Source organism: Ochotona curzoniae, unplaced genomic scaffold (assembly GCF_017591425.1).
Source record: "Ochotona curzoniae isolate NIBS_2020 unplaced genomic scaffold, NIBS_Ocur_1.0 contig_2318, whole genome shotgun sequence".
Lineage (NCBI taxonomy): Eukaryota > Metazoa > Chordata > Mammalia > Lagomorpha > Ochotonidae > Ochotona > Ochotona curzoniae.
Window position 1 is genome coordinate 13,119,639 of NW_024465419.1, and position 16,895 is coordinate 13,136,533.

Consider the following 16,895-nt stretch of genomic DNA (forward strand, 5'->3'; position numbering starts at 1 on the left):
AATCCTATGTGATCATTCATGGAAATGATTGAGACGTTATCTAAAAATGAGCAGCTGATTGTGCCCTTTACACAGACGGGCTTTCTGGATGGAATCTGGCTGCAAAGTAACAAGGGAAGGTAACCTTCGGCAACCCGGGGTGAAGGGGGATGCTACCCATCCAGGTAAGGCCAACAGCTGTCTATCACCACGCTAGTTAGGCACATGTCAGACTCCCGGGATGAGACAGTGAGACCCTCAACATATGGTACACATTAAAGTTACAGCCCAATAAACAGGATCCACCATGTATAAGGAATGCTTGTTTAAAGTACACTTAACAAATAATGCTTTAAGATCTACTTTTTTAGATAGTAAAAGTTAGTAACTAAACTAAAACCTGGCATTTAAGGAGAAAATAGTACACGAGAAACAACACATAACCCCATTCTATTTAGTATCAATTAAAAGTTTAGCAAAAGACAAACACTGGAAAAGTATATTTCCTTTCAAGAGCCTTTTAACAGATAAATACACTCCTACAGCATTCAAAAACATTTCCACCTTTTTTGGTTAGCTTGCAGGGGTCACCTCTCTGCTTTGACGTTCTTTCATGACCTGAAGAAGGGTATGGAAACTTGAATTTGTAGGTTCCTAAAGATGATTATGTTGGTCACATTTGGTAAGAAGCAAAATAGGCAGTTACAGGTGAGGGGTCAGATGCGTGTGACTTTAATAATCATCTAAGTGACAGTAATCTTTACTGAAGCTAAACCAAAACTCTACAAAAAGGGGACAATGTAGTAAGAAGATTAATTTGCTCGTTCTGGTATTCATTCTTGATTGCATAATCCACTCTTAATAAACTATGCTATGCTAGAATAGACAGTTTATCTCAAGAAACCTACCACAAGCCAAGTTAAACACACACACACACACACACACACACACACACACACACACACACACACACACACACATCTATAAAGGTCAATCAGGCACCTCGAGGTTGAGCAAATACTTCCTCAGTTAGTTCTGATAGAGTCACACTTTCAACCCAATTCATTTGCTAATTAAAAAAAAAAACCTGGTAATCAGTTTATGGTTTAGAAGACTGTGTCTGCAGTGCTTTGCCAAAAGAAGGTTTTGGCAAAAGAAGGAGTAAGAAAAATAATATTCTGACAATGAAGCTTATAAAAGAAGAGTACAACAATTTACTTGCCTTCCAGACCCCAATTTTCCTTTCATGCTTCTGTAGTAAAAGCTCTTCTGCTATGTCTTTCATCTGTATCTAAAAGCAAAAGCGATCTTTTACTCCACTTATTCATAATGGTTACAGTTTAAATCATTTTCTCATTTAATAGCTTTTTAAAATGAGGTGGGGCGAGCCCTTGCCACGGTGCTTTCAGTCACGTTAGGGTCCTTTGCACCCACTATCAAAGTGCTGGAGATTCGACGGCCCCCAGCTCTGCTCCCCACCCCAGCTTCTTGCTAATGCACACCCCAGGCCGAAGGCAGCTGGTAGGTACTGCAAGCAGCTGGGCCCCTGCTGTCCTGTGAGGAACCCTGGATCCTGGGCTGGCCTCCTGGGGGTCGAGGTGGCCCAATTTCAGCTGATATGCGCATTTGTGAGGTGAACCAGTGGAAGGGGGAAATCTGTGTGTCTCTCCCTATCTCTCTGTACCTTTCAAGCAAATTAGATAGAAAGACATTTTAATGAGGTAACAGCATGAATAAGAGAGAGTGTAGCTAAGGAGAAAGAAGACAGATCGCAGAACTGGAAGCTCTATAGTCAGGAGTGTGTGGGTGAGTGACTCAAATTCTCAGTTTCCTTATCTGTAAAACTGAGCTAGTGCCTGTGTTGCCCCAAATTCAAAAGCTAGTTCTCCTTTAGCTCACGTGGAAAGCGAAGTTCAACAGACAGCTATGATTTCATAGATTCTTGTGTTATTCTGCGGCCGTATGCTTCTAAAACAAGTCAACACAGAGGCTAATACACTAAAGCCAGCCATTAGGATTCTCAGGTGCTGTAGTTGCACACTCAACCAAATGTAGACCAACAATATTTAGGAAACAAATCGTTTCTTGTAAATACTTACAGACCTTTATTCTTGTCATTATCCTCTAAGCAATATGGCCTAATGTTGTTTTATGTGGCACTTACATGGTATTAAGTATTAGAAGCAATCTAGAGAGGTTTAAAAGTACTCCTACATGGGAAGATGTGAATAGGATATATGCAAACGCCAGAGCATTTTACAAAGTTGACTTCAGCATGTACAAATTTTGCTATGTGTAGAGGACAGACCTAGAACCTGGGCTCCTTGGATGCTGGGGGTAGCTGTGTTTCGGGAGTTCCTGCTTATTTGGAACCTCTTTCCTTTATTCCTGCAAGATCTGGGCCATGTGTTCCCATTTCAGAACAGCTCCTGAGAGCCAAGGACCAGAGTCACTGGGGCAGAATCGAACATCCACAACCAAGAGTAGATCTGCGAGTTCTCTTAGACATCTTTCCTAAAGCTTGGGTGTCAACTCTTTCCCTGACAAGGGTGTGAAATGCCCCCAGCACAGCTTTAGAATAAATTCTCACTCTTCCATTTTGCCTGTGGCTTAAGGTTGCCAAAACCAGTTTATTTTGCTGGCCACCCAAAGAATGCTGAGGAAATGACTGTAAGGTATAATAAAAATGACTGTGGCAACCATAACCAGAAATGTGGGAAATAATAGTAGGGAGTCAATTGTCTTTTTTTTTTTTTCTTAACTTGAATTTGGACAGGGAACTGGAGTTATGCCAAAGAAAGGTAATGGGGAAATTTGAGTTTTCCCAGAGCTTATTTCCAAGAACTTTGTGCCAAAGTCCAGTTGGCTCTTCTCCATCCTACAAATGCAGGGTTCTGTGTTGGCCTCTGTTCCCCTCACATACAGTGCTTGTTCAGAAGACTGAGGAAATTCACAAGACAAGTAGGCCTCCAAGTCTGTGACACACTGGACACAAAGCAAGGGAAGCTTCTCAAGTTCTTGGTCAGTAGAGTGGAATGTGTCTTTGTATAATGGAGTCCAAAATTACATGTCTTCTGACCCTTGCTCATTTTGGTAAAGATCGGGTCTGCCTGTTCTCAGGCATGCTAATGACATTTGAATTACTAAAGTATATTCCCTTCATGTAAAAAATTTTAAAAAGGAAACCCACAAACCCACTTTACAATGTAAAAAAATCCTTTGTATGTGCCACACCCATTCCCAGGAGGCAGATTCTATTATATTTCTTGAATACAAACATAGAGATGTAGAAGCGGAGAGAAGGAAGGACAAACAGATATAGACGTGGGAGGAGATACGCCTCTGTAAGAGACATAAATCGCGGGGTTATTTTCCATTCACTGACCTGTATCCTGCTTGTTTAGCTCAATAAATAAAATCTTACATAAGTACATATGGAACTTTCATCTTTATATTTTAATCTTTTATATGAAAACCTGCATGGTTTTCTATAGTTTGGAATAATTACTTCTTTATTCCCCCATACTATATATAATGAATGTCCTTGTATATGATAGGTACTTTGTATCAATATTTAATATTAACATGACAACCATTTTTAATAAATAACATTTGAGCAATGTGTGCAAGAAATTAAAACATTCATTCAATTTTCACAATAAACAGCAATATTATTAATATTTTTAAATGATGAAAATTTGTGAAACTTATATATGGTATAATTAATATGTGGCAGTGGTGACACTAAAATTTGAAAAGTTTGACTCCATGCTGTTCTTTAAAAAAAATTAAAGGTTAATTTTACACCTTTTAAAGGAAAAGCAACAGAGAGAGAGAGAGATGGAATGCCAAATGAACCTTCCACCTGAATGTAAACTCCCCGGATGGCCACAGTGGCCAGGGCTGGCCCAGGCAGAAGCCAGGAGCTTCATCCAGGTTTACTGTAGGAAGGGCAGATACCCAAGCACGTGGGCACTGTTTTCACAGGAGCATTAGCAGAAGGTGGAGGGATAGTGGAACAGTTAAGACAAGAACCAGTGCTCTTATATGGGATGCCAGCATTGCAGACAAATGCAGTCTTAACTGCTATAACACATCATCAGCTCCCATGCTTTTGTTTTTAAAGAGTGACAGACAGAAAGATGAAGACAGAGAGATTGAGAAATATCCTCCATTAATCAGCTTATACTACCCCAATGAGTGCAACAGCCAGGTCTTGATCAGGCCAAACCCAGGAACCCAGAAATCTATCCTGGTCTCCCACATGAGCGGCGGGAATCTACATATTTGTTCTATCTTCTGCTACCTTCCCAGGTACGTGAACAGGAAGCTGAACTGGAAGCAGAGCATGTGGGACTTGAACGTGCACCTCAATGTAGACACAGGTATGGGAAGCAGTGATTTAATCCATTATGCTAAAAATGCTGGCTCCTGACTCGAGGCTTTTAACTACTGTTCCTCAAAGTACAAAGGCTGAGTCAACAGATATTCACAGTTGAATTTTGACAGATACTGCCAATTGTTACATCTAAAGATTATAGCAGCTTACATACCTTTATCTTTTGACGTGCAGCAAACTGCTCACTTGCAAGAAACAATGGCAACCACACATTTTCTAGCCTATTCAGGACATGCTTCTGAATTTCAACCAAGACAGATGCATCAAGCTGGTCATGGAGAAGCCTCCCCCAGCCACCACTTAGACGCATTATCTTTAAAAAAAAAAAAAAGGACAGAAACAGAAATGAGCTTTGTTAAAGAAACACTAGCAGTCACTAATTTGTTAATTCACTCCAAACCATTTGCTGTACACAAGACAGGTGCCAAAATTTTCATTTTCTGCAAAACATCTTCTAGCTATCTCACATATGAAGACATTAAACGGAGAATCATGGCTTACATGGTAGTTTTTTGTGTGTGATTTTGCTTCTGTAGGATATATGGAAAAGAACACAAGAGAGGGATATTTATCCTGCCTGACCACAGCAATGACATTTTTCCTGCCATTGATTCTGTTTCTTTCACTGAAACAGGAGGGCACTAGTTTCTTATTTTTCTTAGTTCTCTTCTGGATCCAATATTGTTAAAGAAGTCTGTTAACGATTCTAATATTGTTAAAGATTCTAATCAAAATGACGTGTGTGGAAAAGTGCATTATTTTATTAAGGAGGGGAAATGAGACATTTATCAGCCAAAGAACTAAGAGACAATCTTGGTGGTGGCAGATGACAGTCCTAGCAGCCATAGAAGGCTGCTCCCAAAACCAGGAGGCAGAGAGGAGTCCGTTTCACAGATAATAGTCATGAACTCGAACAACAGGTAGCACCACTTAAAAGATGCCATTTCTTTGCAGCCCACTCTTCCTTCTGCAGAATAACTGGCCTCAAGATACTGATGGCTGTTTCCTGCTAGGAACTGTTCTATTCTCTACCTGTTGTGCGTGGACATCACTCAAAATTCCTGGATTGCTCACTAGACAACCACTTTCTTAGTCCTTCTTTGATCGATGACATTAAGAAATACTACTAAAAATAATCACTTTGTATAAAAACAAAAGAACCCCTCTTCTTTGCTCTACTTTGACAATTATAATTTACAATAAAAGGATTCCCAATGAAACAAATATGCCTTGACAACATAATGCTAGATTTCCTACCTTTGCCTATACCTACAATGTCATGATACATACATGTGAAGAGCAAAATGCTAAACTTGTAAATGTTACTAAAGGGCTATACTACCATGATAATATTGGAGGAAATGGTGGGAGAGGAAAAATTTTGTTAAGAAAAAAATCATACTGCTACTAAAAACAGCAACCTGCAGTTAGGACTAACATGATCATCATAAAAATAAATGTGGTACAAACATCCATAAGTGAAAACCAAGTAGATAATAAAAGCAAAGCACATGCATAAGGGTCAAAGAACAAAGTTCTTGGCAGTAGGAACAAGTGTCACTTTGATAGTGATGGTGGCTTTTACATTCCCTGCATGCTGTGTCTCCTCTGGAGGATTCGCACAGTAGCATCAGATACCATGGAACCTCGCACGATGCAGCACAAACCAAACAGGGAGCAAATGCTCTCCATGTGTTTAGCTCACACTTGTGTTTACTGAGATACACAACCACTTGTGCTAATGAATTCCAGATTCGTATCTCAGGGACCCAACAGCAAGGCAATCTTGTCTAAAGTTGCTTAATTTCAGTAATTCTTTTCTTACTCCCAAAGACTCACAGACTCTTCCTTAGGTTTTTAATTCAATGTGCTGTACTTACAAACAACTGATTTTTTTTTTCGTAACTTGCTAAGCCATCATTAATCTAAAATTCAAATTTGATAAACACATGTCATTTAGATGTAAATTTTAAGCTACCTTTTTTTTTTTTAAAGACTTATTTATTTATTGGAAAGTCAGATATACAGAGAGGAGGAGAGACAGAGAGGAAGATCTTCAGTCCGATGATTCATTCCCCAAGTGAGTGCAACGGCCGATCCTATGCCAATCCGAAGCCAGGATCCAGGAACTTCTTCTGGGTATCCCACACAGGTGCAGGGTCCCAAAGCCTTGGGCCATCCTCAACTGCTTTCCCAGGCCACAAGTAGGGAGCTGGATGGGAAGTGGAGCTGCCAGGATTAGAACCGGCGCCCATATGGGATCCTGGGCGTGTTCAAGGTGAGGACTTTAGCTGCTAGGCCATGCCGCCACGCCCTTAAGCTACTTTTAATAAGCCATATGCTGCATATTTGATCTTCAGATAGTAATATGGGATTAATAAGCTTCAAACTAAGTAACACATAATATCAAACTTCCTCAAAAGCATACAAATGAAGATATACTTTATGAGATAAAAGTGTTACATGAATGTTCAACCCAGTGATAAATCCCAGCCCCTCTTTTTTTTTTTTTTTGCTGTAAATCTAATTAAACTGTTTTTTTTTTTTAAAGATTTATTTTTTATTATTTTTTCATTGGAAAGGCGGATATACAGAGAGGAGAGACAGAGAGGAAGATCTTCCGTCCGATGATTCACTCCCCAAGTGAGCGCAACGGGCCGATACTATGCCGATCCGAAGCCAGGAGCCTCTTCCGGGTCTCCCACGCGGGTGCAGGTTCCCAAAGCTTTGGGCCGTCCTCGACTGCTTTCCCAGGCCACAAGCAGGGAGCTGGAAGGGAAGCGGGGCTGCCGGGATTAGAACAGGCGCCCATATGGGATCCCGGGGGTGCAAGGCGAGGACCTTTAACCACTTGCGCCACCGCGCCGGGCCCTAATTAAACTGTTATTATTAAGTGGTGATTACAGCCATAAGACTTCACTACAACAAAATGATAAAACATATATTCCTGGTCAATGAAAATCATTTTGGGGGACAATATAATTATTAACAGTGTTTTAAAAATAAGTTGTGTTTGGGGCCCGGCGCGGTGGCACAAGTGGTTAAGGTTCTCACCTTCCACGCCCGGGATCCCATATGGGCACCGGTTCTAATCCCAGCAGCCCCGCTTCCCTTCCAGCTCCCTGCCTGTGGCCCAGGAAGGCAGTCGAGGACGGCCCAAAGCCTTGGGACCCTGCACCCGGAAGAGGCTCCTGGCTTCAGATCGGCATAGCATCGGCCATTGCACTCACTTGGGGAGTGAATCATCGGATGGAAGATCTTCTTCTCTGTCTCTCCTCTCTGTATATCTGCCTTTCCAATAAAAATAATAATAAAAATAAAATCTTTAAAAAAAAATAAGTTGTGTTTGGAGGAATATCAGTTAAGAGAAAAATAGAGGAGACATTAAGCTTCTTGGTTGAGCATGGCTGTTTCCCTGTCTGCAAAAGCTTCAGAGGCATTGTCCACCTCGTCCTTCCTTTTTATCCTCAGTATCTAGAACAGCATCTGGCATATCAAATGCAATCATAATTGCTGAATTAATGAACTAATTCAAGTATGTCAAACACAAGGCTGTGATAAGGCCCACAAATTTCTGAGCATTGTCCATAACAAAAACTTGGATAAGTAAAAAGTTCTTAGAATAAAATTGCTTTTTAAAGACTAACACATCTTTATTTGAGTAAAATTTAAAGTTTAATTTGTAGATACTTATAAATACCTAAATAAAAAATCAAATGTCAAGTATTTAAATCAGGAAGGTAAAACAAAGAGAAAGAAAGAAAACTTTCAAGTTGCTGGCAAAAAGAAATATTTCAAATTTTAATACTTCAAAATGAAAAATGAATTTAAGCACTGATACCTGGTTCTGCTGATGTACGGAAGCTGGGCTTTTGGGACCAAAGAAATACTTTTTGTTAAGGTATTTGTTTTTGATGTATACGGATTTTGCCTCCCTTTGATTCTGATCACTGTGAGTTATTCTTCGGAACTGTTCAATGTCTGTCCAGCACATGAGGTCCATGCTAAAAGGAAAACAAAACCGAAGCACTGCCTTTCTGTTTTATTTCTCTAAATTCTACTAGACACTACATAAGCTGTTGTTTTCAAGAACTGAGAAGTAGCTGCCTTGGATGGTCATGAAACCAAATGATTCAATGTTGTCTCTGATTCGTTTCTGGGCCAGTTAGGCTGACTCGGTTATATTCCTAATCCTGGGCCAGACGTATGAATCTACGAAGACAAAAACCCCCAAGATGAGGGGAAACATCTATCAATATGATCAGGGGCAGGGAGATCTCACAATGATAATACACTAATAACATCAATTTCAAGAATGGGAAAATGTCCACATATGGCATGATCGTTTGACAACAGGTCAAATTTAGAATAATCCTCATCTTGATGGAGGAGATCTGTATATAGTCTACATAGGTCTAACCAGTTTCTATTAACTTTAAGTAAGAAAAATAAATACAACTAACCCTTAGCTTATATTAGATAGATAAGTTAAAAAGTGCTACGATTCAGTGCAAAGCTACACTATTTCATTTATATATATTCATTAATAAATAAAATACAAAACACTATAATAGTTTCACTGGTTTAGTGAAATATAAAAGACACATTTTCCAGAAATAGTATTTATAGCAACTATCTGGAAACACACAAAAGAAACAGAAAAAAGGGGAAAAAATAAAGTGTTCTGGTGTTTTAAGTTAGCCAATGCTAAAAGTATGAACAAATATTGTGCAACAACTTATAATAATATTTTGGAGGTTGCTACAATAAAATGCACTCCAACAAAAAATAATGCATACACAATTCATATAATTGTATCCACCAGTTTTTACTAATGTGAGTAAAAATCTAGCAACAAGTCACTATATGACTAGTTTTTGAGTCAAAAACTAGTAGCTTAGAAAAATGAGAAATGCATTCAAAAATGGCTAGGCTTCTCACCTTGAAGAATGAGCTTCAAGAAACTGACGGAAGTGCTCAAACTCCAGCTTGTTGTTAAGCAGGGTGTTAAAGTTAAAATGTTTGTATTCTGCTGGAACATTATTCCAATATTCTGTTCTTTTAGAGACATCAGACAGTGATAAAGTACCAGTTCCCAATTCATTGCCAGTGTCCTAGTGAAACAATACTTTTCATTAAAAACTCTTATATAACAATAAGTTATTCATACATTTGCTTTTGATTTATTTTTACTAATTTTTATGCATTTCAAAGACATTCAGAAGCACACACACAATGACAAAGGCAGACATCCTTCATCCATTGGGTCACTACCCAGATGCCAGTAACAGCTGGGGTCAGGCCAGCAGCTTGGGATTCAACCCGAATACCTGAATCCAGGGGACACATTATCAGCACACCCAGAAAGATGGAAGTAGACACGGAGCGGAGATGCAAGCCTGTGTGCTCCAGTAGGGGGGAAGGTATCCTCAGACATCTCAACCACTGCGCCAAATGTCTGCTTCTACTCACAATGCTTGAGAGAAACTGCTAAGTCAAGGTGATGTAACAATCCAACAGGAAAAGCAGATGAAGAATCTAGTGGTTCAGATGCCAACTGACATCAAATTCCATTTCTTCCTTTCTACTCATTCCTTTCTTTTCACAAACATTTACTACATACAAAGCACTTGTTTGTAAAATATTAGTTTTATTAATTTTTCTCAGCATAGAAATAATGTGTTTTGTAGTACAAAAAAAGAATGAAAATGAAAATTTTCATATAGACTACCACCAGCAGAGATAACTACAATTAATGTTTCTGTATATCCTTCAATCTTTTCTAGAATTACACAGGTAGTTAATTTAAAATAAAGATAATACTATGGAATAATTTGCCATTTTGTAGCTTGAGTTTTAACAACACATAATGAACACAAAACATTCTCCTGCACAGTATTTTTTATGAGCTTATATAATGCTGTAAGATATTGTCGGATACTATGTCCTTTTTTAAAAAATGATTTATTGGTATGAAAGTGTTATAGAGGAAGAGATAGGAGGGAGACAGAGATCTTCCATCCACTGGCTCATTCCCCAAGTGGCCGCAATGATGAGGGCTGAGCCAGGCCAAAGCTAGGAGCCCAGGGCTTCTTCCAGGTTTCCCTCATGGTTGCAGGGGCCCAAGTACTTGGGTCATCCCCCCCTTCTTTCCCAAGAACAACAGGTGTCCCACATGGGTGGCAGGAGAACAACTATTCCGGATAATCTAAATTTTCCCAGTCACATTAACTGAAAGATGGATGGGAAGTGGAGCAGCCAGGACCCAAACGTTCCAATTTTAAAAGAGTTATGTATGTATGTATTTAAAGGCAGAGTTACAGAGAGGGGAGGAGATAAAGAGAGAGAGAAGGAAAGAGAGAATTCTTTTATTGCAGATTCTCTCCCCAGAGGGCCCCCCAGAGGTGGGGGGAGGGCCAGGCTGAAGACAGGAACCAGGATCTCCTTCCATGTTTCCCACGAGTGGCGGGAGCCCAGGCATTCGGGTCATCTTCTGCTGCTTTCCAAGGCCATTAGCAGGGAGCTGGATCAGAACTGCAACAGCCAGAGTTCTAACAGGAGCCTATGTAAGATCAGTGTAATCCACTGTACCGCATGCCAGATGACCCCCTCTCAAATTTGGAATGCTGTCATCACAAATAGGGGGAGAAGGAGCATAACCCACAGCGTCACAGCACCAGCCACCACCAGCCCAAATTTTTTTTAACATTTGTTTACTTCCTCAAAACGAAGACTAACCGAGAGGAGAGTGAAGGATACAGAAAGAAAGCAAGTGAGAAGCAGACCTTTCACCTTCTGGTTCACTCCCCAGACGGCCTCAACAGCTGGAATAAAATCTCTCTCTCTCTCTCTCTGACTCACACACACACACACACACTTAAAGCCTTTCCTTATATAACTAATTATATTGCTACCATGGTTTTGAAAAGCATCTGCTCATGGAGTAAACTACCAATATTTTAAGAGTTATTTTTTCTTACTTGAAGGATTATGGAGAGGGTTATGAATTTTAGAACAAAGTTTAAAACACAATTTTGTCATTTTTATGTATTTGTACGTATCCTAAGATATTAATTAATAGTCTCTCAAATAAATAAATTCTATGTCATTACGGTAACTGCCACGAAGGTTGCATTTTCTAAAATAACTATTTTTTTTTTAAGATTTATTTTATTTTTATTGGAAAGGTGGATATACAGAGAGGAGAGACAGAGAGGAAGATCTTCCATCCGATGGTTCACTCCCCAAGTGAGCGCAACGGCCAAGGCTTTGCCAATCTGAAGCCAGCATCCAGGAACTTCTTCTGGGTATCCCACACAGGTGCAGGGTCCCAAGGCTTTGGGCTGTCTTCGACTGCTTTCCTGGGCCACAAGTAGGGAGCTGGATGGAAAGTGGGGCTGCCGGGATTAGAACCGGCGGCCATATGGGATCCTGGGCGTGCAAAGCAAGGACCTTAAGCACTGTGCCATCGCGCTGGGCCCTAAAATAACTATTGTTTTCAAAATAATTTTATAAGAATGGGGCTGGAGCTATGGCACCAAAGGCTAATCCTCCACCTTGCAGAGCTAGCATCCCATATCGGCACTGATCCATGTCCTTCCTGGCTGTTCCACTTTTGATCTAGTTCCTTGCTTGTGGTCTGGGAAAGTAGCAGAGGATGGTACAAACCCTGGGATCTTGCACCTACGTGGGAAACCAGGAAGAGGCTCCTGGCTCTTGGCTTCAGATTGGCTTAGCTCCAGCCACTTCCGCCATTTAGGGAATAAACCAGTGGATGGAATACCACTCCTCTCCTCTTCTCTCTCTCTCTGTCTCTCTCCTTCTCTTTCTGTAAAATTTGCCTTTCAAATAAAAATACATGTTTTAAACATAGTAATTTTATAAAAAGCACAAAATCTATGCAAGTATAACCAAGGAAGTCAAAAGTCACCTGAGTGGTTGAATGCGTGTGTGCTTAGTCGAGTAGCTAAGGCATCAGCTGAGACACTCAAATCTCTTAACAGAACTTTAGGTTTGGAGTCACAGCTCCACGCCTGATCCTAGCTTTCTGCTAATGAACCTTGGGAAGCAGTAGGTGCTAGATCAAGTGGGTGGATCCCTGCCACTCATGTGGGAGACCTGGAATGTGTTCCCAGCTCCGCTCTGTAGCCTGGCCTATCCATGTCCATTGAAGTCATTTTGACAGTGAGCCAGTGCATAAGAGTTCTCTGTCTCTCAAATAAATAAGTTTTATAAATCACCTGAAACCTCACTACTCTGAGCTATCATTAATATTTTGTATATTTTTAGATATCTTTTTGCGTATATGTGTATGTGTGTATATATATATATATTTGTGTACATCTACATGTATAATTTAAATAAATATGACCATACATTGTCTCTGTTCCATACATTTGTGTATAATGATAGATTCTACACATTTGGTAAGTCAGTTAACTGGCATTTTTATGTAGATGTACATATTTAATTTGATAGTTTCACAAATGTAAGTATATTCTGCCATTCAAAACCTAACTGCTAGTATTCATTTGAATTTTTGCTTCAACACTCAAGTTTCCTTTCTTAGCTAAGAAAAATGAATAGCTTGGCACCCTGTGCTACTTCATTTGCTTGCTTTTCTGGCTCTATTGTTAAATGTATCAATAGAAAGTGACACTCCCTGTCAAAAGCAGCATGAAGAAACAAAAAAGCAGAAAAATGAAACTGCCTGTCCCCTTTTTTATCGGCATATTATCTTTTGTCATATCATCTCCTTTCCATCAATATGTAAAGTGAGATCATATTTGAGGATATGAGTTTTACATAGAAACTTATCTTACCCCAGCTTTTTTGGAAAATGTGTCCTTGTGCAAAGCCTGTAACTTTCTGAAATAAGTGGAGTCTAATTGTCGAGTTTCTTCCTTCAACTCCACCTAAGAAAACAAAAATAAACATCAATAGGCAGTACAATACATCTATTGTAACATCAATAGAACGTGTATTATGAAACAGGGGAAATGGAATGCACAATGTACCAATGAGTTGGCTAAAACACAAATACAATTTTAAACAAAGCAAATTATTTTGGAGACAAAAGCAGGTTGACTAGCATAGTTAAAAATGTTAGATACAACAAAATCATACTTCAAAAGCATACATTAAAAAATGCATTCTCTGTAATGATACAGGGGTAATAAGGATCATTTCCTCTTTCTGGATACTTCATGTAAACTAACAAATCAGGCAAAGACTCATATGCTGATCACATTTCCAGTTTCTATTCCACATAATAACTGTCATAAAGTCAGAGTCCACTTGAGAGCAAATAATTTAAAGAATGAGAAATAACTGAAGGTTTCCTTGCTTTAACAAGATAGGAGACAATGATCAAATTAAAACCTCCCAGCAGATTTCCGTCTTCCGGATATTTGATGGATTCTATGTAGACTTGAGAGAACAAATCTACTCTTTCATTTCTCTCCTGCAAAGAACAGTCAGCTGCCTGAGTGGCTGCCTAAGAACTTCAGTATTTAACAGCCAGCTTTGCTTACCTTTTTGATAATCCTTTTTGGGACAGAGTCTATATAACCCAGTCAATTGGCTTTTAGAAAAATCCTTTGGCTGAATTACAGGATGTTTATAGAACTAAAAATGAAGGATTTATTTTCTTATTGTTAAAAGCAGTGTATGCTGGGCCTGGTGTGGTAGCCTAGTGGCTCAAGTCCTTGCCTGGCACGCACTGGGATCCCATATGGGAGCTGGTTTGTATCCTGGTTGCTCCACTTCCCTTCCAGCTCCCTGCTTGTGGCCTGAAGGATGGTCCAAAGCCTTGGGACGCTGCCTGTGTGGGAGACCCAAAAGAAGCTGTAGGCTCCTGGCTTCAGATTAGATCAGCTGTGGCCTTTGCGACCACCTGGGGAATGAATCAGCAGACAGAATATATTCCTCTCTCTTTCCTCCTCTCTGTATATCTGACTTTACAATAAAAATAAATAAATCTTTAAAACAATAGTGTATGTTTTGCCTCTATGAACTTAATAAGGAATCTTTGGTTTGGTGCAGTCACCCCTCATGCAGGTCTCTGCTGATGCTCCTTGTGGGAAGCAGAAAGTGACAGTTCAAACAGCTGCCCTTACCATGCACATGGAGACCTGGGTGGAGCTCCAGGTTTGTGTCTTTGGTCTAGCCCACCCTGCTTGTTGAAGTGAAGAGGCAGATACAAGATCTCTCTCTCTCCGATATCTGTCTATATCTCTAACTCTCTTCATTGTATACTTTTCAAATAAATAATTTTTTTGGTAAGAATCAGTCATAATTCCAAAACTTAAAAAAAAACATTTCTCTATGCCATACACAACATATTTAAAATAATGGCTGTAGAAAAGAAAATAAAGATGTAGGGCCTGTCTATGGCCATAGCACCCTGAACGCGCCCGATCTCGTCTGATCTCAGAAGACGTAGGGCCTGCACTCTGTTATTTTAGGCTAAGCCTACAGAACTGTCATCCCATATAAGCACCAGGTTTGGAATCCCAGCTGCTCCACTTCCAATCCTGCAGGTAGGAAGATGTAAGATCTCTCTGTCCATGGAACACCAACCAGGAGCCCTAAGTGGTCTTCAGGGATAAAAAAAAAAAAAATTGTAAATTTCCTTCTGGACTCAGGAAAGGAGCTTTCTCTGGTCCTTACTTAGTTCCAGCTTTGGCTCCTCAAGCTTTCTTGCACTGACCATCAGGGTCACTCAGGAATCCCCAAATTAGCTCAGATTGACTGAGAGAGAATAATATAGAAAGATTTGAACAGACAGAAGAGGTCAGCTAGCCTTACTGGTCAGGCTCCCGACTTGGCTCTTCCTCGCCCTCACTAGAGTTCAGTTATTCCTCTACTTGCTAAGTTATTTGGGATTTCTCCGCTCACCCACCTAAGACTGTTCTGCTCTTCAACTGTTAATATATGGCTTGTTAGAGTTACAAGACTGTTTTGATTGCCCTAAAATGTACAAAGTTCTGTAAAATCTTTCTTATAAACTGCTAAGTTTAAAAAAAATTCTGTCCTCTCTGTACCTCTGCCTTTCAAATAAAATAAAGAAAAACACTTAAAAATAAAACAAAATAATGCCTGTAGAGAATTTTTTATGATATCCTAATTTTACTTGTATATAGTTTTTTGCTATAGAAAGACTGCTGTGCTAACAAGAATAAAAATTTAATTATTTTCCCCATTGAATTTAATAAACCCTGAAAGTTACCAGCCACAATTGAAAATGGTAACCGAATCCCAATTAATTTGGCATTAAGTTTATCTTAATCTAACCTATCCTTCCTGACAAAGACATGAGTATCTAAAAAGTTGTTGAGTAGATAGAAAATTGCAAGACAAAGATGGCAAGAGTTTCACTTGATGTGACCTAATGAACAATGTACATGTACAAATATAAAAATTATCAAAGAATGGTTTTAATTTGGGATTCAAAATAAATATTTAAAGATGTTTCCTCCGTCCATCGATAAGAACAGTAAAACTATTCAAGCACTGAGGTTTACAATGATCCCTTTTGGAAATGAAGAGAGATGAGCTGAAACTTTTACCCAATCAAGGAGTCTGACCTATGAACATCTGGGACTGCCTGCCTTAAAATAGCAGCTCCGAGGTCAGAGGACCTGCTTTTCACAATGCACAGAGAAAGTTATTATTGCACATGGCTGTAATATTTATGGTAACTCTTCCAGCATAAAATAAGATAGGCTTTTTCCATTAATCAAAATGAGGGTGACGGCTGAGAAAGGCAACAAGGGACAAGGCCAGTCTATTATGGCATATTTTATACCTTCACAGAAAACCAAACCTTGCATCTCCTCTTTTGATGCGTTTGTCCAAGAAATTCAAAATGACATAGATTTAAGTCTTGTTATGAGACAATAAGGAAACTGAAAAAAAAATAATAAAGTTTATAAACCATTTTCTTGCCCAGGTTTTTTTGGCCCGTCCAAATCTCAGCTCCAAAGCCCTGGTCCACGTGAAGCTTTCTGCAGTCCTCATGAGATGTAGCTACACTCCTTACCTGACCGGCTCACACACAACTAATCAAGGCCACAATACCTTCCCATACGCAAGCTGGTCTGATTTTACCATCTTCGTCCAGGGCTCAAGGAGGCGTAGGAGGATATATTCCTCTGCTGTATCGAAAAGGTCTTCAAATGGTGGCTGTATTTTCATATAGATTTCATTTTTATTGTCCTGTTGGAGTCCTATGTCATGAGTGGCCGAAGGAGCAATGTATGTGGCAAAAAGATACTAAAGGAGAAATGAGGAGAGTGTTAGGAAGACCACAGTGGGAAACATCCCCAGCAAGGCTGTAACCAAGTAAGAGGAGCCGAAACAAACTCAAGTAGGTTTTCCGTCAAAAGATGGGAAAGCTGCTTAAGACCAAGCAATGTATTTATTTAAAAGATTTCCTTTTCCTTTCTATTTCTTTCTATGGTAATTTGGTCATTTTTTTTTCTTATATTTTAAAATTCAGAGGATGTACAAGGCA

The 16,895-nt window shown here is 39.5% G+C and overlaps 1 protein-coding gene across 1 annotated transcript in view; it reads right to left on the reverse strand.

Moving 5' to 3' along the window:
• The window catches only part of RGS22 (regulator of G protein signaling 22), a 100,666-nt gene that overhangs the window by 15,344 nt on the left and 68,427 nt on the right, over positions 1-16,895 (reverse strand). The window contains exons 15-20 of the mRNA XM_040972729.1: positions 16,460-16,654; positions 13,201-13,293; positions 9,320-9,492; positions 8,220-8,382; positions 4,533-4,691; positions 1,202-1,270 (exon numbers count right to left, since the gene is read on the reverse strand). Coding sequence (XP_040828663.1) covers positions 1,202-1,270; positions 4,533-4,691; positions 8,220-8,382; positions 9,320-9,492; positions 13,201-13,293; positions 16,460-16,654 — 852 coding nt within the window. The remainder of the gene's footprint in view (positions 1-1,201; positions 1,271-4,532; positions 4,692-8,219; positions 8,383-9,319; positions 9,493-13,200; positions 13,294-16,459; positions 16,655-16,895) is intronic.